This window comes from Parus major, chromosome 2 (assembly GCF_001522545.3).
Source record: "Parus major isolate Abel chromosome 2, Parus_major1.1, whole genome shotgun sequence".
Lineage (NCBI taxonomy): Eukaryota > Metazoa > Chordata > Aves > Passeriformes > Paridae > Parus > Parus major.
In genome coordinates this window covers 16,621,189-16,646,424 of record NC_031769.1, presented here as the reverse complement: position 1 = coordinate 16,646,424, position 25,236 = coordinate 16,621,189, and the positions used below count along the sequence as shown (strand labels likewise).

At 40.2% G+C, this 25,236-nt stretch overlaps 1 protein-coding gene across 1 annotated transcript in view; it reads left to right on the top strand.

Annotated features, from left to right (window-relative positions):
* The window catches only part of GPR158 (G protein-coupled receptor 158), a 185,074-nt gene that overhangs the window by 60,103 nt on the left and 99,735 nt on the right, over window positions 1-25,236 (top strand). Inside the window, exons 3-4 of the mRNA XM_015620039.1 lie at window positions 18,538-18,640; window positions 24,821-25,038. Coding sequence (XP_015475525.1) covers window positions 18,538-18,640; window positions 24,821-25,038 — 321 coding nt within the window. The remainder of the gene's footprint in view (window positions 1-18,537; window positions 18,641-24,820; window positions 25,039-25,236) is intronic.

Sequence of the window (25,236 nt, the reverse complement as noted above, 5' to 3'; positions counted from 1 at the left end):
ATTCATGTGATCTGTGTTATTGGGAAGAACACTGTGTTTGATTTTGTCCTTCATTCATTAATCAAAAGTGGTAATCATATCAAACTGATCTAACAATAGAATTGAAGGGAAAAGTCAGAAGCAGAAAGAGATTCTGAAGGAAATTAAAAAATGGAAGAAAAAGATCAGCAGAGTAATTTCTGCAGATGCAGCTCAGGACTGGGAAGATGCCTCTTTCTGAAAGGCAAGTGCTCTAAAGGCAGACAGGAGAGACTGGAGCACTAAGTGAATTCCCAGGCAAAAGCCTGGGAAGGGCATCTCCCAGAGCTCAGAAATTCTGACCCTGCTGGCTTCTGCTACCCTGCTGCATTGTCCCTGCTTGCTTCTCCAGGCTGTGAGTTCCTTGGGCAGGGATCATGTGTCTCTGCCATCCAGTGCTCTCGTGAGTGCCATGAAATATTTCAGTGCTCCGGTGAAACATGAAAACTGAGAGGGCACCTTGAGGAGGGAAGTGTGTGATAAAAAATGTAACAGGGTTTTTTGGTGTGAGGAAATGGGACACTTCCACTATACCCTACTAAGTGTCACTTAATAAATTACTTAGTGCTGCAAAGAGGCATGGAAGCACTAAGGATGTGTGAATGGATTAGCTGCCTGGCACCTAAAGGGTGCATTTAAGAGATGAGATGCTTTTTCTAGGGCACATTCAGACACTTGAGCTAAAATGCCCAGAGATCATTATTTTACATTGTTCTGTTGAATCTGAGACAAACTACTTCCAGAATAATTCTGGGTGCTGAAGCTGTCTCTGGGGATGGGAGATGCAATTTTGGGTCCTCCAGCTCCAGAGAGGACCTGCACCTCTGATGCCCACAGTTCAATGGTAGGTGTAGGTGCTCCTGGTTTTTCTGCGCCCAGCTGGAAAAGACCAGTTCTGCAGCCATTATTGAATCGGTGTTTTAATCATACAAAATTTAAGCTCTCCCTCTTCTCAGCAGTATTTTTTCACTGGAGTGGATTCAGACAGTTAAATAATTTAAATATGACCCAGACAATTCTTATTTTGCAAATAATAGTTGAAAAGTATTTGCTCAGCCGTGGCCTAAGGTAGTGCTAGAGTTTTCCTTCAGCCCATATCTCATAGCTATAAGTTAGCAAAATAGGAATAGTCCCCATTTTTCAATGGAGGCCCTGGTCTGCTTGTCTCAGTTGGTAGAATTCAAGTATTTGTGATACATCCCCCACATGACATAGGTTTGTTAGGGAAAAAGTGGTGTCACAGCTGCATTGCCATCAGCACTTGCAGGCAGATCTGCTGCTCATCCATGGGCTGAGCATGACAGGAGGTGTGGGAAGGGTTTTCAGTCTGATCTGCTGATGAGGATGACTGCAGGATATGTGTGTGGATAGCTGGAGGTCCTTTCCCCCTGAAGAAGGATGGCTGTGGTGCCTGTGTAGTCAGCAGGGATCCTGAACAAGCAGCTGGGTGTGAGGGCAGGTGCCCAAACCCTCCTCAGGCAGGAGGGGAGGGGGAGCACAGGGGAGGTCAGGAACATCTGTGCTGTTGGCTTCCCACGTACAGGCATAACTTCTCTTTTGAACTGAGCATTTTCCTCTTGCTCTTGTTGAAACAAATAATACATCTCCTAGACATGCTTTTTAGGCAGGATTCTGTCTGGTTCAACTGGGGAGGACCAAGGACCACAGCCTTTGCCACTGGGTGGGACTGGTGCTTTCAGACCACTTACTACCTCCTTGTGATCCACATTAAATAGGGCAGAAGGTAACATAGTGCTGTGCTAGGTATTTTTTGGCAGAAAAATTGTGATTTGCTGATGGCCTTTCCCCAGATAAATGCTGTTCAACTACATTCTTGTAATTAATATTTAATCAGACACTAATAGTACTTTATGCAGAATTCAGATGTGCTGGTGAGACCTTGCTGCATCTCAGAGCTTAGAGTGGTACTGCTTAGGGAACAGTTGTGTCTATATTTTAAGATGGTACATTGACAGATAGCTCTGCTTGCATCTCTGCAGTCAATGTAGAGGAAATGTATCATAACCTAGGTAAACAGGACTGCAATTTGCTTTGCTCTATGAAATTTAACAACACTGAGAGAAAAATAAGAGCTTCAGGGGCTACAGTTCCTTCAGAAGACTGGACAGAACATTTAGAAAAGTATAATGATTATTGGAGTGGAACTAGCATTTACTACGATTTTGTTTGGTTTGTTTACTTTTTGTTGCTGTTCTGAAAATTTTACCTACAAAATTGAAAGTTAATAAAAAGTACAGTAGGTTTTCCTTTCCTCTCCATTCTGACCATCAGATCTCTTAACTGTGCTATCGAGCAATGTGGCTTGATCTCTTGCTTTCCTGAGAATAAAACTTTGGACTGCACTGCTAAACAGAAAACCTCAAAGTCAAGCTATGGTTAAAATAGTCAGTGAAATCAAACTGAAAGCTACATGTGTACAATTAAGAATAATAATGGGGAAAATCAATCTTCCTGGTGAAGTGAGTGTTGACATAGTAGATACTGCCTTTCAGGTTTGAAAGAGACTGCTTATAATGTGTTTTTTTTCAGTTGTCATTCAATGCAATGTTAATTACACTGTGGGGTTTCCCCAATGACATGTTTGTTGAGCTCTGTGTAAGTGACAAGATGATTATGTCTAAATGATTGGTAAATGTTTTGGCTTTGGGGGCTTAAATATTTGTAGAAATGATTCCTCCAAAATCTAAGAAACGCTTGACATCTTCAAAGAATAACAGCTTTGCTACACATCTTATTTTAGGGCTGTATTTTATTTGTCTTGCTCATTTTGGTAGTTTCTTACACCAGCAAAGCAACCATGACAATGCAAGGGGTTATTCCAGCATAAGAAGAAAATCAGGATAGGGAAGGTGGCAGACTCTCCCATGCAAAGAAGGAATTTCTGTTGTGGCCATAAGACATATGCAGCCATGACACCTGCTTGTTTTAGAGCAAATGAGGAGAAAATCTATCTGAACTTAGTGTCTTCAAGTACAGAGTGCTTCTTAACACTGTGGAAGGGTTTAATGGAATTCTGTAAAGTTATTTTAAAGGATGAAATTTTGAATCCCGACTGAAATCCAAAATGTGATCCTAATAGGAAGAATATGCTAATGATTTTTTTTTTTCCTAAGGAGCTGCTGATACATTCAGTTAAGGAGATGTGTAAGGAATATGAGTTTCAGTGTGGTTGCCTAAAGATGTTTAGTGACTTTCCCCCAGTTTTTCAATAAATTAAGAAACGTGTCTTGGACTGAATTGAAAAGTGGAACAAAGGACTGTGTGAAGTGGGAAAGAGAAAGAGAGAGTTTAGAAGCACAATTTCAGGTTATGCAGGTAGGGAAACCTCCCAAGGCAGCAAATGGGCTGCAGACAGGAGGGGGAGAGGGCAAACCCAGTCTGTGCTTTGGGGCAGATGGCATTTCCAATCCAGCAGGCAGCTCTCATGAAAGTGAGTTATGGCTTGAAAAGCACAGTGGATTTACACAGCAAAGGGAGAAGATGCTGTTTGGAGAGAGTTCTGGGTGATGACTGAAACAGGGAATTCTTACAGCTCAGGTGAGTGTTACTGCTGGATAAAAAGCAGCTAATTTACTGACAGGGAAAAGGTGCCTCTGGGCAGTCAGTTCTGCCAGGGAAACTGCTTTTTTCAGACAAAGAATTTGGCAACTTAATAGCTATTTTGGTTGTCTAATAAAATGGGAGTCAGACATAGCACAAAAGGCAACAAGCAGAAACTGATGTGCAGAAAGTTCCACCTGAATGTGAGAAGAACTTTGCTCTGATGACCATGCACTGGTACAGCCTGCCCAGAGAGAGTGTGGAGTCTCCCTCACCAGAGCTACTCAAGAGCCATCTGGTCACATTCCCAATTAACATGCTCTAGGGAACCTGCTTTAGCAGGAAGGTTGGACCAGAGACTTCCAGTGGCCCTTTCCAACCTTAACCATTCTGTGATTGTATTCTGAGCCAGCTTTCACTGTAATCTCAAGTGATGCTATAAATATTCCAAAGGATCCTCGGTTTTCACGGAAAGCACTCATAGAATTGTATAACTCTCTTCTTCCCTCAGAGATCCCACAATCTACTTTATTGAGTTCAAGAATAGCTTGGGGATTTTTTTTTCCTGCCTGCTAACACTGAAATCCAGCTGTGTTTCAATGATAAAACTTGGCAGTTGGTTGGCACCTCAAGGCAAGCTTGGAGTTTACAGCAAGGAGAAGGGCTTGCTCAAGCTGTGCATTGAAAAGGAAGATTTTGGCATTAAATAGTTTTAGGAAAGTATTTATTGATAAAGCTGGAATTTGGTGGGGACCTGGGAAGTCATGTGGCTTAATGAGTATAAATTGCTAATTGGCAATAGTAGCAGGGCTGCCCCACTTTCTCATCCTTTTGGAATCTGCTGGAAGCTGGTATCAAAGGTGGCACTTAATGCTGAGATGATCTTCATTCTTTAGGTTTTATAACGTCTTAATAGTCCCAACAAATAAATTTATATTGAAGAAATTGAGGATAAATTAAAGTTTAAAAGCAGAAGGAGACAAAATGGGTTTGATTCAAGCATCGTTAGCCAGTAATTTCAGTGACTGGAAGCACTGGAGTTTTGATTTATTTAAAATAAGGGAAAATGAGAATAGAATTGGATCCTTCTCATTTTGTCTTTCAAGTGTCTGTTACAATAAATTTCATGTGACAAAGACCATATATGTCTTTTGTTCTGTGCAGCTCTATGCACATTGTTGTGATTCTGAAAATAGCCACTAATCATTTCCTGAAGAATTGTTCTTTTTGATGAACTGCTGTGTATTTTCAGCTGCTTTTGATATGCCATTAAAAGCTGGTTTGCCTTTCAAATGTATTTCCTCAGTTCTAGTTTGGGGTTCAGCAGCACAGGATAAATGGCTTTGTCTGGAAGATTTAGAGATTACAAGAAGTCTGAGGGAGGAAGATATTGGAGAGGGTCCTTTTTTATATTAACTTCATACGGTTGGTAATCATGTGGATTTATGTAATTCATATTTATTATTGTAAATTAACAGCAGTATTTACTTTTATTGCTAAGAGATTAGTACAAGATGAGACTTTTTTTTCCCCACTCTCCGTGTATTTATTTTGGAGTTTTATAATACGAGTTAGGAGATGTGGCTGAGGAGCCTGTGGCATGTTTCTAGGGAGAAAGACAGTTTTAAAGATACCTGGGTAAAATTTTGTAAAGTGCTCAAGAGTGCAGGTGAAGGTAGTTTCTGTGTGAAATCACCTGTCTTGTAGCTGTGGGAACTATAAGAGGAAAAAGCTTGATGGGTGCAGAATATCCAGACCCATCCTTCTCCTGTCTCACATGGGGCAGGTGGAGGGGCACTGGCACTCACCTGGCTGCTGCTGGAGGGATGTGTTCTCTAGCTGGGGGTGTTTAATTGCACACTCACTTCTTTCTGTTTGGTCCTTACACAGGGAACTTCGTGCTCAGAAAACAAACTGCTCTACCACAAGCCTGTAAAAATGGTGGATTACAATTTGAAAAGTAGCCAACTGCTGAGTGCATCCCAATGTGTCCCAAATTTGCTTTTAATATAATTAATTTTAGTGTCTATAACTTACTCTAACAGTACCAGCATCACTACCAACATTAACTGTTTGGGTTTTTTTTTTACAAGTCAGAGTAATTATAAACAGCATAACAGTCTCAAAAGATAGCAAGTACAATTTAGCTTGTCAGGTGACTTTCTGTATGTCACAGGAGTACTTTAAAAATACTTACATTAGAGTCAGCAAGTTACAGCTTTTTAGAGCAAGAAACCTTTCTTTTTTTTTTTTCTTTTTTTCTTTCCCCCCCTGTTTCCCTATGGGTATGATGCTGACTAAACAGCCTGGTACTACTTCACCAAAACATTTCTCATGGTACAAGGCTGTATGAAGTCCCTAATCTTGAGATGTCTTAAGAATTTGAAAGTGGGATCAAAAAAGGAAATTCCCCACCCCAGAGAAGTCCATAGATAAGGAAAGGAGTATCTTGTATCATCTACAAGACAAGTGAGAAAGAAGCCTGTAGATAAGCAGAGGAAATGTTTTCCTGGTGAGAGTTAAGTAAGGATTGTTAGTAGGTAGGTCACATTGAGAGTCTGTGGAAGCATTTATCCTGGAGTGACTGTGGCTGTGAACTTCTGAACATTTGAACCTTACCAAGAACCTCCAAACTTGACCTGGAAGCTTGCAGGCTCTGCAGGGCTCTCTCATGCTGCCAACAGAGAAGGCTCTGCTTTTTTTCTCTGATGTTTCTGAATTTTTTGAGCTTTCAAAACATTGCCTCTGGGTTTTAGGGTTTTCATTACATATTCTGCAGCTGACTCACTGAAAAGTTGACGTGAGAGAGAGTAGGATTTCACCATAAGCTTCTGCCATGGTCCATTCATGCAGTTTTGTAATTCTATAATACAGTGAATGCAATCCTATAATAAGATAACTAAGATTGAACTTTTGGGTATAGTTTATCATATTATGGGATTGTATTCATTCTATTATAGAATTACTACTTTAATATATAGAATTCAGAAACTTCCTGGAATCTGTGAAGCACTAACAGTACTTTCTGAGAGTTTGTTCAGACTCAAGAAAACTTCATAGAAAACTCTTGTCTACAAATTTTGCTGGTTTATAATTTGCTTACCATGCAGAAACATGTTAATACAATTTACCTGATGGTTTGTGTTTGTTTGGTTTTGGGTTTGTTTGTTTGCTTGTTTTAATAATGTGAATGGTTGAGATGGAATTTTTCAAGTCTAAGGACAGAAATCTGGAAGACGCAGTTTGTGTCCTATTTGAACTTTTAAAAAATTGGGAAAAATGCTGGACGATGTATTTGAACTGGAAAGGCTCTTCAGACTAAATGAGTTGGTTCCTGGACATAAGTCTTGCTTCATAAGTGTTTGAAATATGAGGCTGTTGGAGTGAGGCAAATGGAGAGTCTGTGGTGTTCCTGGGGATGAGGGGGGAGGCTTTTCTGGGGAAGTGGGTCACAAGTCCTATGTCCTTAGTGATGTGTTGTGCTCTGCAGAATGAGAAATGAAAGGACAGAGGGCAAAGCAGTAACAGAAAACATAGTAATAAGGTAATTTTACAAGCTTCTGTGCTATAGTATTGTTGTTCTGGAATTGTGAACCCTGGAAACTGCAAGTATTATTTATTTATAAATATGAAACAAAATCTCATGCCTTTAAACTACAGTTTAAAGAAGTTACTAACCAAAAATTTTCTCTCTTAACCTGTAAGTTGTTTCCTCTTCCACTGTGAACTTCATAACATCTACATGTTACCAGCTAAAATCTGTGGATGAGAAAAAGGACTTGATTCCTCCTTGATTTATCCTGGCAGTAACTTCACTGGTCTCCAGAATTTTTCCAGAGGATAGAAGTGGTAACTGCTGCCACATGTTCAAGTTATTTCAAAATGAGAGTTAAAAAATAATGATAGAGAGCGAGGGTGGGCGCCTGTGTGCACACGCCTGTGTCACATTTAAGGCTGGCAGGTCCTTGGTACTATTTTTGTAGTGGCTTCCAATAAAAATGGGTTTGCTCTGTCAGATGGAAAGTAAACTTGACATTTTGTTCAGTCTGAGGCAAACTCTTCCAAGCATCCTATTGTCTGCTGAGGTTTATATGTCTACAGTGTACTCCTACCAGATGCTGTTTCACCATTTCTGAGAGCTCTGAAAAGAAGAGGGACATTTCTGTAATTAATAATGGAAAACAATTTCACTTTTCATGATGTCAGAAAAGATCCAATCCATCAAGCTTTGTGAAGCAGCTCCTGGCAGCTGCTGAATAATAGAGAGAAAGCTCCAGCTTGCTTTCTCTTCAGATGATGTACCATATTATTTGTTATTCATTAAGCCCTGTTTTCATGCAAGTTCATTAAATAGAATTGGTGAGTGATAGGTACTGTACTGCCTGAAGGCCACTTTGATTCCTGCATTTTAGTGTTACTCTTCTGCCACTGTATACTTGCCAGTGCTTGAGGAAGAAATAATTACAGTGCAAGTAAATGTGCTGAATGTTCTGACGTTGATAGTGATTCCTAGGAAATCCGCTTCCAAATTTGCAGTTGTGTGTTTCAAACAGTGTTATTAGTAGTTATCCTGCCAGGGGAAGGAATACAAAGTTCCAGAGTTTCTGATTCCCGGGTCTGTTTGATGCTTTGCTCTTGCTTTGTGCTGCAAGCAGGGACATTATGGTGTCTCTCTGTGGTGTGGCCATCTACTGTTTGGGTTAGCAGGGAACTCATTTTGGAATTGGGCAATCTGTCCCAAGGTTTGGGACTTTGGCTCAAAAACAGGCCATTGCTGAACCAAGGGAATGTAGCCTACTGAACAAATTGGAAAAAAATAAGTGTATTTCGTCCTTCCAGCCTACATTTGAACTTAACCATCATTTTGGGATGTGTAGTGTTACGCATCTCAGAAGACTGATTAAATGTACAAGCACTTCTGTGGTAAAGATTAGTTATACTATGGATTCATACAAGAGAAAAGCTGTCCTTCTTCAAGATCTCACAACAGAGAAGGGCTGCTACCAAGGTTTTAAGTCACCTTGGCACACTTATGAGTCTGGACTGTTCTGTGGATTCCCTGGCATAACAGTGTCCCAAAACCCCTCTGCAGCTCTGGGGCCACTTACGCTGTGCGTGATGTGCTCCAGCAGACATCCACTTAGAACTGCTGTGGATGCAAGAGGGCTCTGTGACACAAGGACTCCCTGCTGGAGGCAGGACAAGGGAATATATACATTCCTATAGATATCTGGACACAGTTCTTAGGCTGAATGCTCTTTACAGGGCTGTATCAAAGCTCATGTGCCACTGTGACCTTCAGAGAGCAGCTTTATAGTGTGTGGCTTTCCTAATGTTAAATGGAGGAAGGTTTTAGCCTTGTATGAAGGAGGAGCACAGCTTGGGCAGGAAATAGCAGTCAAGCAGAACAGGGAAAAGTGTCTTTTAATCACCAGGGCACAGGAATAGCTTTGTTGGAATAAATGCAGACCTGAAAGAAAAATAATGATGGGCAGAGAGAAACATCATTAAATATCAAAAGCAGACATTTAGAATGAAACTTATAAGGAATTTACATTCATGGCCAAACCCTCCAGCTCCAGAAGGCAATGGAGGAGTGAGATATGAGTCATCAAGGCTACATTGGCTTTGGAAAAAAAAGTAACAATCTAGATTTGAAATAAGTGAAGCAGAATAGAGGAAATATTTTTAAGATGTTTGTCTGAATATGGTGGCTTCATATATGGGGCTTGATCACCAGCCCTCTGGCTAGCCTTAGACCTAGAAGTGAAGACTTGCCTATGGAATAGTTACTACTCAAAATTAGGACATTTTCCATCAAATCTGATAAAGGTTGCAGGAAAAAAACCAAGTGTTCGGAGCAAAAAGCAGGATTTCATTTTTGTGGCTGATCTCTGAGGTGTCCTGGATGAGAGACTGTAAGCAACTAGACAGGTATTAGTTTATCAAGTGTATTGCTGTTTCATACTAGGTTGTTATAACATTTTGTTTCTGATTTGTTGCCCAAAAAGTTTAACTGTCTTGCCCAAAGCACTTTTAAAAACTCTTGTGCTTGCCTAGTGCTGAAGAAGAGGTGGAATGAGCTATCAAATAGCTGACAAATAGTGGGTGCTCTGTTTTCATGGTGCTGGTGGGACATGCAGCACCTCTGTGGGACTCGTGCCTCGTAATGAGTGAGTGTGCAGCTCCAGGCTGTGGAGATCAATGTGATGCTGTTGCTGTCAAGTAGTAGGATTTGGAGAGGATCTTTTTCTGACAGCAGCAATATGGTGCTTCTTCTCACTGTGGGATTGAAAGCAATCAAGAAGAATCTGTAATTTGACAGAGCTCAGATTGTGGTTAAACCCAGAAGCTGTGCTCTGAACTTTAATTGTGAGGGACATTCCAACCCTGAGGATGGGAGACTTGTGCCTGAACATGGAAATATGCTTGACAAGTAGAAAAGTATCATATTCTGATAGTATCTTGTGCATAAGATTAACTTTCCCGATGAGTTGACACATTGTCAAACTGTAGAGGCTACAATCCAGAAAGAAGCAAAATTAATGAAAGGATATTGATCAAGTCGTGGACAGAGTGAGCGCTCTGCTGCAGGATTTGGCTGTCTTCTCAAATTTAAGAAATATACTTTTAAAATGCATGCTGTTGATGGACAGAACATAGTGGGGAGTTTAGTTTTACCAATGACCAGCAATTAGACAGAAAGACTCATGTAGTTAACTATGTCAGACTCTATTTTGTAGTAGAAGAGGCTGTGTCTTCATTTAAGTACTAGTGAGGTGGGTATTTTCCTTCCATTTCTGTCTAATGTGACACCAATATAAAAAGGAAAGAATGCTGTAAAACTGACCAAGTATATTAAGATTTGAGCCTTTACATAGCTGTCTTTTTAACCCGGTTTCACACAAAATCGTCTAGTTAATTAATTCAGTGAGAATTAATGTTGTAACTAGGAACATAACTTATTCAACTTCACCCAGTTGGACTCAACTCAAGACTCCTGGCAGTCTTGAGTAGTCAAAACTTCTGGAAAAATAGTTGTAAGGATGGGCTGAACACCAAGGAACAGAAACATCAGATTATTATAGCCTGGTTTCCTAATATATTTCCTTACCACAGATCACAACATGGGTCAGGTTGGAAGGGACCACAGTGAGTTACCTGGTGCAAACTCCCTGCTCAAGCCAGGTTGAGCCCATTGCACAGGATTGTGTCCAGGTGATTCTTGAGGACTTGCCTTGTTGAATTTCAGACAGTTCCTCTCTGCCCATCTCTCCAACCTGTCAAGGTCCCTCTGAAGGGCTGCAGAGCCCTCTGGGGTATCGGCCTCTCCTCCCAGCTCTGTGCTGACAGTGAACTTGCTGAGGAGGCCTCTGCCCCTTCATCCAAGCCATTGCTGGGTGAGTTAAACAATGCTGGGCCTGGTATTGAACCCTGGGGGACCCCACTGGTGACAGGCCTCCAGCTACACCCTGTGCCACTGAGTATCACACTCTGGGATCTGGTGTTCAGCCCATTCTCAATCCACCTCACTGTCCCCTCATCCAGCCCACACTTTGTGAGTTTGTCTGTGAGGATGTTGTGCTGTTCACTGATGTCTAAGATGGCACCAGTGCCAGCTAAAGCTTTCCTTGTGACTGTGGCATGCTCAAAGAGCATTTTCTGGTGTCTAATAGAAGGTATGTTCTCGTGATGTAGTCTCCCCCTCAGCAGTGACACTCAGGGTATCTCTTCTCTAGCAGGATGTTATTTTCATGACGCTTGTGGGAATTTAGCAAGTTTCTGACTCCTGCTGCACTGTCTGGAACCAGGCAGTAAGTCCAGAAAGTGATTGTGGGTTGGGAAAACAGACACAAACTATTGCAGTTCTTTTCAGTGTGGTTATGTATGTCTTGGTAGTGTGTGGAATCAGCCTAAAAATCATGTTTTAAGAATAAAGTAGTAATTACATGAATGGTTGCTAGGAAATGCAATAGAAATGACAGATACATCTGCTGGCTAGAAAATGTTGCTTTAGCAATGTTGTCCACGTTAAAATTATTAAGATATCATGCCCTGTTTTCCACCATTCTATTCCCCTCTTTGAATTATGTGTCTAAATTACCTACTGATCATAGCAGTTATTTGTTAGCTTTTGGATGAACCACAGGAAATTTTTTCCCTTTCCTGCTAGCAGGGCCAGCAGGCTGTCCATGCTGGAAGCACTTCAACAGTCAGACTTTTTCCAAAAAATGGTGCATTCTCCTGGATGTTTGGTTGTGACCTTCTGTGAGATGAGCTGTGCAATTCCTGTGCACCCCCACCCCCTGCTACTGTTTCCTATTCTGAATAAGTTTTCTGTGCTTAAGCACCACAATTGTCATAATGAGTTGCTGGGTTGGATTGGCTATTCTAGTATTTCCTCCTGGACTTTAGAAGAAAATGTGAAAGTCTGTTTTTAGTACTGTAAATAAATATTTTTAATAAAGTTTATAAATGTGTAAAATGGATTTCAGAATGGAACTAATTTGCATTGTCATAGTCTACTAATTGCATTTATTGGTAGAGATGGACCAACTGAAAATTTGGTTAAAAAAGTGACATGGATAAGTAATTTAAAATTAGGGGCTTCTGCATTTCTTAAAACACTGCCTCTTTTGTAGGGATCAGGAATAGATACAGCTTTCCTCCCCGCCCCCCTGCCCAAATGATTTCATAAATGACTCACATTCTTGCAGATTTTGGCAAGCTTTCTTAATCCCCTGTCTCACTGTGTGGCTCATCTTCCAGGCAAACTTTGCAACAGTTGCTGCCAAGCTAGAGATGAATGCAGAAGTAGCTGGCAGAACCAGATATCCAGAGGTAAAGGACCTCTGTGTTTTGGCATATTACTTGAGAGCTTCTGGAAGGTCTTCTGCAGATAATATTTGATATTTCCAGTATTGCCCGTGTGTAGAGCCTGCAACCACCCTAATGATAGGAAGAAAGGGTTAGAGAGACAGTATGAAGAGAATTCTCTCTTATTTAAGGCACTGAGAAAGTGACTGAAACTGCTCTAAATGAAGTTTAACCTGTGCTAATGGTGAAAAATGTCTAGCTCATCTTCAAAGCCAAGGATATCTGGCCCTGAGAAAGTGCCTTCAAATTAATTACAGTGCATTATTTAATGGCTATAAAATTCTCAGTCCCTTTGGTGTCTGTTAACAGGTTCCCCTGTAATTGCAGTGCAGTTTTCTAGGAGAGGAGACATCGTAATTTTATTGTTTAGTACGTTAACCAGAAGCAAAGTTTGATGTATTTGAAAATAATATTCAGGTTGTCAGTGTCAATTCCAGACTATCAAATAAAGAGATTTTTAATTTTAAAGTCATCTGATTGTAGATGACACTGGTATTTTCAGCAGTAATGAAAAATCTTTCTTAAAAAATATCATTGCTGAGAACCTGAGTAGTGTCTAAGCTACCCATCCACTCAAAATTGCTGTGATTGTTGTACTTTGACCTGTCTGGAAAGGATCCTGACTGTGGGAAGCTTAGTTTGTAAGCTGACTGTGGGTTCTCCATGTGCATGACAAGAGCTGCTGCTGAGTTTTCTGCTCCTTAGCCCCACCATGGTCCCCATGTAACCTGCTTTCAAACACTGCTCAATTAAACTTACTCCCCTTTTACCATCTTCCAAGAAGGAACTGTGATTTGTACATATTTCTGATCTCCTCTCTTCATTTCTTTGCAAAATGCTTCACTTCAACCTTTTTTTTTTCACTAGCACCTGCATGTTGGTAGTGTTTGTCCACCAGTGGGCTGATAACACCATTATTGTTGAAGTGAAGAAGAGAACAACCAGAAGGGAATCAGTCCTATGTGTCCTCAAACATACAGCCTGATCACCAAACTGACACACATTTCAAAAGAGGTTCATTAGATGTTAAAGACTCTGCAGTCCCTAACATTTAGTGAATGACATTAACTTTTCTGCTCATGGTTTGTCAGTAGTCACGTGTAATCATTATTTGTGTGAAAGAGCTGAGGTTCCTTTCCATCGCTATTTATTCTCATCCTATGCTTAACAAAAGCAGAATAATGAAAAATCAAATTAAAAATCACTGAAGAATTTATAGCAAAGCACTGAACTGTAAAGACAAATATTGTCCTGACAACTACCTTTGTTCTAAGCTGAATCAGATCAGCTGTTGCTGTGCTTTGACTGACTCAGATTTAAACAAATCAATGTTATTCTAAGTCTCTTGTTGCTGGAAAACACATTTTTAACTTGAATATAAAAAGTAATTAACTCCACCAATGCATTCAGAAAGGAGGAGAAGAGCTACAGGGGCCTAAGTGACCCTGCAGTAAAAGTATAGAATGGCCAACCCTGTCCTGTCTCTTTGAACCAAAATGTTGTGTTTAAAAAGAAAAGTTAAAGCATAGTGTGGTTGGCAAGCTGGCTGCCTCCCAAGCTCTCTGGAGGCAAGCAGGGCCTTCCAGGTGATGCACAAGTTTCTTGGATGTGTGGATGTGCTTACTGCTTGTGAGGCTTTGTGAGGCTGCAAACATACTGTAACACAGTACTCTGGTCTTGAAGGGTAAATGAAATGAGAAATGACAATGGGTAAAACCTTTTCAACGAAAGAGCTGTCACTGACTTAGGCAAAGAGACTTATCTTACATTTTAAATTTTTTTTTGCATTTTATGATTTGTTGTTGTGGGGGTTTTTTTGTTTGTTTTGGTCTTTTGTTTTGCCCTTTTTTTTTTTTTTTTTTTTGGTGGGTGAGTGTGCTTGATTTGAGTGGTAGAGAGTGTCAGGAAAATCCTCCTGGGATTTTGGAGGACACCAGCCTGCTCTAGCTGCTATTGTGTGCCAGGAACAAAATTACTCTACACATTGCATATTCTAGAAATCCTGTATGTGCTGCCCCTAACCAGAGCAAAGAAACATGGGCTTACTTGTATTATCTTTGTTAAGCTTTATCTATCATGACATTGCTCTTACTAGTCTTTTGAACAAGGCAGAAATTCTCAATGCTGTATGCATGTGGAAATACAGATTCTGAAATCCGCTCTTCAAAAAACTTGAAGTACACAACTTTTTTTTTTAAAATTTTATTTCTTTTTTTTTTTTCCTTAAGCTGTAAAATTACTGGTTTTCCCCCTCTCCTTCAGAGCACCACGGCATGGATTTGTTTAGTCATTTATCTGAGTTTCTAAATTACATGTGGGACACGATGCCATGAGCTTTCTCTTAAACTACTTGTTTGTTTTTTGCCCTTTTCTCCTCTTCTGGATGTCTCACCTGCTTTGTGTGTCTGCTGAATACTTTGTCACTTGGTTTTGGGCTAATCACATCTGATGAAAGGCTTTGTCTTTCTTGTGCCAGAAGATTTGGCTCAGGCTTCCAAAGCAATTGCACAGGTTATTTGAAGGGTTTATTTTCTTTCCAACAGAGATAATCTTTATCACATTAGATTTTACTGACTTCGTCCTTTTCAACAAGAAGCATAAAATTAAACCAATATGGACTTTTAAAAAACTGGTTTAGATGTTGTGCTTAAATGTGTTAGAATCTTGTCTTGATTCAAGAGCTATTTGTTTATAAATAATCTCAAGATAAATATTCATGGAATAGCTAAGGTTTTTTTGAGCTGAACGTATGATTTAAAGGTTACTATAAAAAGCTTGGGAGTCATTACATTATACTAATACTGTAAAGCTAAAAATACAATACCAGGGAACAGACAGGTGGAATAAATGCACTCTGTGAATTCTACAGACACCTATTACTCTCAGCAGACATGAAGATGAAGCTGATCTTAACTGTAACCAAGCCATCTATAAGAACTGGAAGTTAAAGTGATACAAATTCCATTTAGGAGTGTGGTGTCCTGAAGGGCATATCAGTGAAGGGTGACTCAGTAGCCACCTGCAGCATTCACTGTTTGCCCCAACACTGGCTGTTGGCACTTAGGAGGTGTGATACAAGCCTAAATGGAACTTCTGATCCAACCTAAGGTAGCTGCTTTTATGACTTGATTAAAGTATGATTTTTTAAAAGCTGATGACTAGTGATAAGGCAAAAATGCTCAGGAATATGGTGGGTTTATTCCCAGAGCTGTGCTTTCACATTCATAATGAAATTTGAAACCAGGCCAGTTTTATCCTTTTTTTTTTTTTTTTGCTTATGTGGAAGCAGATATTTTCCACACATCTGCTTTTATCCAGTGCTAAGTTCTATATGGATCAAATCTTAAGTAACTTAGCATCAGATGAATATTTTACTGGCTGTATCTACAGAGCCTGTTGTGCATCACTCAGTTCCTGTGCTCCTGAGGGTCTGAAGCCCATGGCCAATTCTGTGGCTGAGCTAGTCCAGCTTTGTAAGGCTCGGGCTCAGAGTCTGCCCCTGGGGCTGCTGGAACCAGGTGCCACTTGTCAGGGCAAGGACAAAAGCTGCTTGCTTGTGCCTGCTGTGTGTCCTGTAGATTCACCTCCAGGCAGCCAGGAAAAGCCTTTATCTGTAAATGAACATAACAAGCAAATCTGGACTTTGTTTGCTAAACTCCTTTTGTACAGCAGAAAACTGTTTATTACCTTTTTCACCTTAGTACTTGTCACCATTGGTAAATAAATTATTATCTGTTAAATCTTTTGTAAAAAGAGTGATTTTTTTTTTTTCCTGAGAATGTATTTTTCCCATTTTTGACCTTGTAGTATTTAGTGTTTTTTCCGGCCCAGATGCTGTAATTTCTTTAAAAAAAGTTGGGCTGTAAATAGTTTTGTTTCCATGCAATGTTAAGCACAGTGGAATTTCAGAATTTGAAATTGCATCTAGAGGGATCTAGACTTCTTTCTACTTCTCTCCTTCCCACCTGTTAACATGATATTCTGATCCCTATTACATCTTTGCTGGGACCATTTGCTGGGACCAATTGACTGATGGCTTTTAAGCTGTATTTCGGCTGCCAAAATCTGGAAAAAAGGATCATGTCCCAGACCAATAGAAAATAACAGCATTTGAAGTATTTGGTCTGTTTTCAAGTTCTAGACTGGTCAGTGACAATAAAATAAAAGTTACAGGGTTTTTTTGGGGATGAATATTAGATGTTTGTGAAAGATTCATCAGTAAAGCATTTGTTTTAATGCAAAACAGATTAATGAGCCTACAGCATAATTGATATGAGCAATTCTATGATTCTATAAATTTGTTCAGTGGCAAGGGATTATGAATATAGTACTCGAGGTGCTGCATCATTCACATAATACAGTAGGAGCTACTTCTTTTCTTCCTTTTCTTCAAAAAGAAAATGTAATCTCTATAGCAGCATGTAACTCCATCCTACAAAGCAAGAAGCCAGAATGCAGAAGAGAATTTTTTCTCTGAAAAAGTCTTTTTACTACTTTAACTGCCTTTCTATGCTTGGTTAAAGAGGTTTGGCTGTCAATGAACTTGCACACACACTCATCCCACTTAAATTTGTCCTGTCCTCTACCCTGTCAACAGTCACATTTCTCCAGGGTGAAGATAAAGTGGGAAAAAAAAAAAAAAAGTTTCTTGCCTTCTCTTTCATTTTTTTTTCATATTTCATGCTTATACAAAAGTTGAATGAATTTTCAGTGTTCTTGCGTACAGGTTTCCTACTTACTAGTTGTTTTCCAATAGCACCTGGAGGCCTGCACTGACATCAGATTCAGGTTGGCAAAGAGTGCGAGAAGAGATGATGCTGTCTGGGGAACTCAGGCAATGAAAAGCCAAGTAGCTTCCCTAACATCAGGCAGAATTATGTCACAAAGCTGATAGTTGAGATAATAAGAAACTCTTAGCTTTTTTTTTTTTTCCCTGAGGTTTTCTAGAGTGTCTACAGTGCAGACTGTCCTCTCTTGGTGTACATTTGATTTTTTTATACTCAGGTATTTTTTACTGAACCCTGTCCTCTGCATCATCCTCCCAGACACAGGCATTAGATATTGGAGCATATCCTAAAGTCACAGACAGTCAAAAACAAGTGAAAAATAGGGAGGTGTGAGGACAGAGGCTCTTTTAGTTAAATCATTCAATTGGTCACTGAGGAACTGCTAGTGTCTAGTTCACATTCATGGTGTTCCTTGCTATAGGTACACCTGTAGTCATGGGAAATGCATTTAGTCTAGTAGTCTACTGTCATCTGATGGCATGAAATAAACTGCACTGGGAATCATCATTTTACAAGTGTTTCTACCTTTATGTTGCTGGACTGTTTCTTCCCTCTGTACTAGGCAAAGTCAATTTGACGTACAGAAATGGTCTGACAGTAGATGTTCTGTCATGGTAATAAATTTGCTGTGGTTGCTGATGTCAAAACTAGGCAAGAGTGAAGCTGAGTTTAAGCAAAACTTGATTCACATATTGCTACCTCAAAAAGTTACAGCATATTTGAAAAGTATGGGGTTCCTGTTGGCATAGGTTTTTTTCTCTTTCAACCAGGTCAGGTTTATGTCTGCAGCCATTTTCTTGAACACGTAGGTTTCTTTTTCGTAACTGGGTTAGCTCCACTTCGCTGTTGTTTGGGGGGCACGGCAGAAGGCTGGGGCTTTGCTGCAGGTGTTCAAGTTCTTGCTCACGTAGTGAGCTCCAGCTGTCTGAAACCCACCTGCTGTGCTGGGGAAAAGTGCTGGAAACCCTTCAGGAAAAAACCCACAGCTGTCTAATGTCCTGCCTAGATCAGATGTGCAAGAGTCAAATTTGTCACTTGGTCAGTTTATCAGCAGGACATGCTTGATTATAGCTGTCTTTGCTGTTTGCTAGAGATGAACAATAGGGCAAAAAAACTGGAGTGATATATGACTATGGGAAAAGCTGTTGAGAAAATACTGTCAGTCTGGAAGGAGTGCCTATTTGTTCTTAGAAGTCTGCACAGAGTATCTTGTAATGTTTTTATGCTTGAATGTACATCTGAGACAGTTGTGTGATCATCTGCATGACTTTTCTTTTTTTTTCCTTTCTCACAGTGCATGCCAATTAAAGGCCTTGGATTTGTGCTTGGAGCCTACAAATGTATTTGCAAGGCTGGATTCTATCATCCCAACATCTTCTCAGTGAACAGCTTTCAGAGTAAGTGCCTTTGCTTGAGTTAAAAAAAAAGAAAAAGAAAACAGAGCTAGCATTAATAATGCAGGGCTGCTTTTTATCCTCATCAGGGTTATACAGCAAAATCCCAGTGGTTTGCAACTCTCAGATTATATAATCACTTAAGGACTTCTAGCCCTTTGGTTTGTCATTCATGATACTCTTGAGGATCCTGTAAAACATACCCACTTGAAGAATATTTGATTTGTAAATAAATTAAAAAACATGAAAAGAAGCCTTGCTAAGGGGAAATAGAGATTTCTGGCATCTGTGCTCATGCACAAGTATTCTGGAAATTAATCTACTCATTTTCTGTTTAGCCAGAAGAGATGAGAATGCCCTAGCCTCTGGCTTTGTGTGGGCTTTAATTGTTTTCATTTTACTCCATTTGCAAAGGAGAATTCAAAGGAGCATCCAAACTCCAATATGTGCTGATGAGGTAATAGAGATGGCTCAAGCCTGGGAGTCTGTTTGGCTAGATGTGTGGATAACATGCATCCTGAACAAGCCCAGGACACACATTGTATGGTTCTTAGACTGAATTCCCCACAACAGGAGAAACAGAACTTGGTTGATGGTCATCAGGGAAAACAGACGAACTGCATGGCCAAAGCTGATGCCTGTCATGATGTGACCAAATCTCTGTTTGGATTTTGTGCTGAAATGGTTGCAGTTATACTGGTAGAGCTCAGGCTGAAGTCACAGGTGCAAAGCTGCTGCTTGGAGGTGTAACAGGCATCCTTCTCTGCCTCCTGCTTTCAGGTTCACCTCATGCCCAGCTTCTTTGCACTATCCTTTATCCAGAGGTTCATGTCATCACCTCTTGCTGTGAGATCAGTTTGTGTGAGATATCCAGGGAATGGCAGTGAGTGACTTTCACTGAGCTTGGTCCAGGACTGCATGTATTATCTCCTACCTTGTGTGAAAACAGCTGTTTCTGTTCCCCAAGAGAAATATCTCTAGTACTAATCATCACTTGAAGTACATATAGATATAGGGGATGTAATGTCTCCTGTCTACAATGTTTGTAGAATAAATAGCACAGTTTGTTCAACAGTTTATCTGCTGAGTGTTTCCCTTGTCTTTTCATATTGTAAAGTGGTGCAGAAGGCAGCCTTGTGATAGTGCCATTTCTCTGGGCTGGTGAATGTGCTGCTAGAGTGAGGAGGATGTTTGGTTCTTCCTGAAGTGCCGTGAGTTCTGGTGGAGTTAGGATTTAATTCCTTGAGAGAGCATGTAAAGAAGACTTCATACCAAATGACATAGAACACACACAACAAATGTGGATAGAGATCAAAACAACATTGATTATTAGGGATGAGATTAACTGTATTTCATGTCAGTTGTGCAAAATACATATGCTTGGTATGTATTAGTCACCTGGGTTTCAACTGCAATCAGCATCAAGAGCATGACTCCCCTGGAGGGTGATTTTTCTTTAGATGGAAAAAGCAATACCTCCATCTTTTCTTCATTTGCTATAGAATGAAGAGCCTTCAAATGGCTATTCAGCTCCTAATAAAGTGAAATTTGTCTCAATGACGTTTGTAAATGCTGATATTGTAGGCTGCAGGAGGCCAGTTTGATTTGAGCCTTTGTTGCTGTGAGGTAACTCGAGTTTTGAAACAGTAATGAAGAAGTTTTTTAATTTATCCAGATGCAGGTCCATGTGCCATGTTGTATAGATGATTTCAGAAAGTGAACAGTGAGACTGGAAATGATTAAAGTAATGAGAAGAGCCTGTGGTTCGAAGAAAACTTTGCCCTGTCATAGAGCTGAATTCTGTAAAAAAAGAGGAAAAAATGACATGGCTAAAATGGCTGTAGTATGTATTTGGTGGTTCAAAATGATGTTAACATAGGAATTCTAGACACGAATTCTGCAAGCAGTTTTGACAGAAGCTGTCTGACCTGGAGATCTCCTTGTGGAGCTAAGTTGGTGAAATCTGATGATAAAAGAGATGGAACTGAATAGGAATGTTAATCATTTACGAAGTATTCCTAGAGGAAGAAAATAAAGAGGCAGCAAAGATTTGCAGGTCTAAAGATATCAGAAAGGAGATAGAAAAAAATGACCAGCTTTGTACTTCACTCAGTTGAAAAATTGGATTGTGTTGTGTCTTGAAATGGGAGCATTACTCAGTGATTGTGCACCACAACAAAATATGGGTAACTCTGGATGCACATTGTGTCAGAAGTGTCCAGATTTGGAGTGGAGGAAAGGTTCTGCTTTTGGCCCAGATGAATGCTTTGGTTTGAATCTGAAAGATAACTGTATAATACATCTTTGCAGAGATGTTGAACACTCTACACTGTTTACTGGTCAGCTCTGTGGGAACCTGCAATGTGACGTAGAGAGTGTCCTGTGTAGGAAAGATTCTACAAATCAGTTGCTTTCCTATCTTAAAGCAGCATGGTGTAACTGCTCCCAGGGAGGCTGCACATGTTGCAGGCTCCTGAGGAGTGTGTAGGGCAGGGGCACAGCTGGAATTCAGGCTATTCTCTCACTGAATACGAAGCCAGGTAGGAGGGCATTTCTCTCCCAAGTCTGCATTCGTTCTTCAGAACTGACGGTGCCAAAATATGTAAAGCCTTTCTATTTTTTCTGCATATGTTAATGAGGACCATGAGTACTAGAAGGGGACAATGTTATTACCATACTTCCAGGGTGTCTTTTGAGGTTGGAAATTGGTTTTAGAAAAAAACACATTTCATATACACAGGTTGTATTAACCTGTAAGTGCTTGAATGCATGGTTATGCACTTTCTCCAAATGGCTCATTTTTAGGTAGCACTATTAATATAGGTAGAATAGACTAACTGATGATTGCTTATATTTTAATATTCCTGTAACACCCTTCTCCAAAGCACTTCTGTTCTCTGCCTTATGAGGCAATCAGGTTTGCATTGAAAACTCTTTATCAGAACAATGGTGCTTTTTTCAGCCTTGAAGTTTTCTCTGCATCATCCATATACTGCAGAAATTCTCAGCTCTTGCTGTTTGGATGTGGAACTGCCCTGCTTGCACCACAGTGGCTCTTTTGTCTGAATATGGGACTTTGCTATCTCTAACACTACAATAATCACATAAAAATTTCCAAGAGGTGTTTCCAATTCAACAGGAATTCTCATTTTCTCACACCTGTCCTTTGGCTTTGTTTCTTCAGCAGAACCCACATGTGCAGATCTTTGCACATATGAAGGTTGTCACTGACTTCAGTGATCCCTTTCTGGGGTGAGGCTTATGCCCATGGCTGATGACCAGGTTTTGGTGCCAAGAGGTCCAGTTACATTCTCACCAAGTTACTGCAACATTGCTGATGCAACTGGAGTGTTCCTAATTTACTCTATTACAGAACAGGAGCAGAATCAATCTTCTTTTCTGCTCAGTGCTCAGCATGCACTGTGCTCTCTGTGTTCATGTGCTGAGTTCTGACTGGAGTGTGGGATGATTTGGTTTGGGATAAAGCAGTCCCTGCCCTGGCTCTCAGCAGTCTTGCTGCCTTTCTTACTTTGCAGGAAGAGCTCAGCTGGCAATGTTGCAGCTGCTGAGGCATCCCTTGCGTGGCAAAGTGTCCTTAGGAGAACCAAAGCTGATGAAGAGTTACCCTCAGGAGAACATTTCAAAAACAGATGGGCCAATCAGACAGAAAAATCAGACTGGGATGGAAGAGAGAAAAGCTAGGGAAAAAATATGGTTGAGTGGAAATAGCTGAAACATTAAGCTTTTTGGTTTATTTTATTATACTTTATGCTAGTTTGTGTCCTTATTCCTACTTTCCACCTACTTTGCTTTGTTCTTTTCTCCTCCCTTTTTATCTTTTTTCTTTTTTGGTTCCTACATTTTATTTCTGTTCTTTTCTATTTTTACATCTTCCTCATTTTCAGTTTTAACTCCTGCAGCACAGGGTTTGCTTCCATCTCATTTGTGACAGTGCTGAGACTGCAGCTGCCTTACATAGAGCAGAAATGACTTCTTACCCATCTACCTTACCAGTGTCTAGAATCTTTTGTCCTCTTTGGAGGAGGAAAAGCTTTTTATTCGCTGTGGGGGACATGTAATCCCAAAGAACTGCTGAGATAGGACAAGGCACAATGAAACATCTAGCAATTCTGTTAGAGACACTCCAGGGTTGGCTTGGAGTGTCTGTGTCTTGAATTGATGTTACATTGACTTTGGTGAGGGGACAGGACCAGACAAGAAGGGCAGAAATGTTCAACTATCCATTGGGCAGCTGTGCCCTGACACATAGTCAGGGCAAGGGTGTAGGTGGACAAGATCCCTGTCAGTGGTGTATATAATGAACAGTTCTTCCCCAAGAATATATGTTAGAGGGTCTGAAAAAAGTTCTTTTTGTCAAGGAGAAAAAAAAAAAGCAAAAAAAACCAAACAATATGGCAATTGTTAATTGTTCCTCATTGCATTGTGGAAAACTTCATGTAGATCCAATTTTTTTGATCCTTCTTTTTATTAGCTATAAGGAAGAATCACAAAGAATCACAGAATCCAGTCAGTTGGAAAAGACCTCTAAGATCACCAAGTGATCACCTGTGAGCAACCCCCACCTTGTTAACCCAGAGCACTGAGTGCCATATCCAGTTGTTCCTCAGACACCTCTACCTCCATTTGTTAGTCAAAAGATATTCACAGAAAAATCAGTCCTGGCTGGCAGTGCAGACAGAGCAGGAGATGTGCATCAGTGATCTTCCTTTGTGTACAACAGAGAATATCACAGAAGCAATAGATTGGAAAAGACCTCTGAGTTCCTTGAGTCCATCCTATACCCAAACACTGCCATAGACTGGAGCATGGCACTGAGTGCCACGTCAGTCTTTCCTTAAACTCCTCTGGGGACAGTGACCCCACCACCTCCCTGTGCAGCCCATCCCAGGCTCTCAACCAGACACCAGACACATCTAAACAAAAGCTTGCTCTGGTGTTATGAAGTCATATCCATGGGATATTTACTTCAATGTGCAACTGTTTATCTTACTGTAATCCCTGTAGTATGTGATGAGCATCCACATGAAGACACTTCAACATGTGATTCAGATAAGAAACTGCTTGATAAAATGGAATATAGTGTATTTGCAATGACTTTCAAGGTTGAACATTTCAGAAATAAAGTAAGTGCATCAAGTTTAGGATCATGTTAAATTATCAAACCATATTCATGTAATATATGTGACAACTAGCCTCATAACTGTGTGTCTTGATTTGTATTTTTTCTGTGTGTAAGTTTTTATACTGCAAATAATTTATTTAATTGACAGAATAAAACTATATTTGTGAGAGGAATTGTCACATAACACACCATTGATTTGGCTTCAGCCACATTCTGTTGCTTCTGTGAGCTCCTAAGGCTGTCTTGCCTATAAAAAAATTTTCAACAAAATAATTTTTTCCTTCTATTTAACAATATTCTTTCTTTTTGCCTCTTTCTCTTTCACCTTTTAACTCTACTCATAGCCTTACAGGGGTTTATGGGCAAGTGTCACGGATCAGAAAAATTAGGAATCCTTCTGTGTGTGCTCTAGGGGGATGAGTTGTCAGTTCAAGTGTCACTGATTTTCCTAGACAAAATATTAACTTTCCAGTAGGTTGCCTTCCTGATGTGCTTGTGTGAACAGTGGAAAACTATACTTAGTCCAAGTGCACTGGTTTTGCTTTGGGGTCAGAGTAGTGAAATCATGCAACAGCCTGTTGAACAAAGGATAATTAAGAAGGGTTTCATCTAATTTGAAACTAATTAATTCACTAGATAGCATTTTTATGAAATTGAGGAACAATCTACAATAGGATCAGAGCTTGTACTATGAATATTAGGTAATTAATGGGTCTGCCCTTCATCTGTCTAAAATATTTTCCTTTCTCTCAAATATTTAATGTAATTTTTTCCCCATTCAATATTCTTCTCCATAGAATTTCCTCAGATTTAGCCCACTTTTAAATACAACAGGAAAGCATTTGATGTTTAATAAGCTCACTTTCCTTCACTGGTCTGCGTTTTCTGAATGTTACAAAGGATGGCTCAGTGATGGCCAAGGTATTTGGTAACATATTGAGAGAGAAGGGGAGGGAAAGGAAGCCCAACAGAGGACTGGTAGTGAACTCCCCATCCAGTACAACTAAAGGTGTCTCCCCTCGCTCTTCTGATACTTTCAGGAAAGGATGCAGAAAATCACTTTTCTGGTGGTGAATTGTCAGAGGAAGTCTACACCTGCCTGCCCTGCAGAGAAGGATGTTCTTTCTGCACAGATGATACCCCCTGCTATGCACAGGAGGACAAGTACTTACGGCTGGCTATCATCTCCTTCCAAACGCTCTGTATGCTGCTGGATTTCATAAGCATGCTGGTGGTCTACCATTTCCGCAAGGCAAAGGTAAACCCGCGTCTTTCACTTCACCCTTCCTCCTCACGGCGTGTGGAGCTTATCTTGGGGCTATAGCCTCCCATTCTGGGAGTCAGCTTCTCAGGCAAGGAGCATGGCTCTAGGGGGGGATGGGGTTTCCAAACAGGAATGTTTTCCAAAATTGTTTATGTGGTTTAATGGAAAATGAAACAAAACAAACAAACAGAA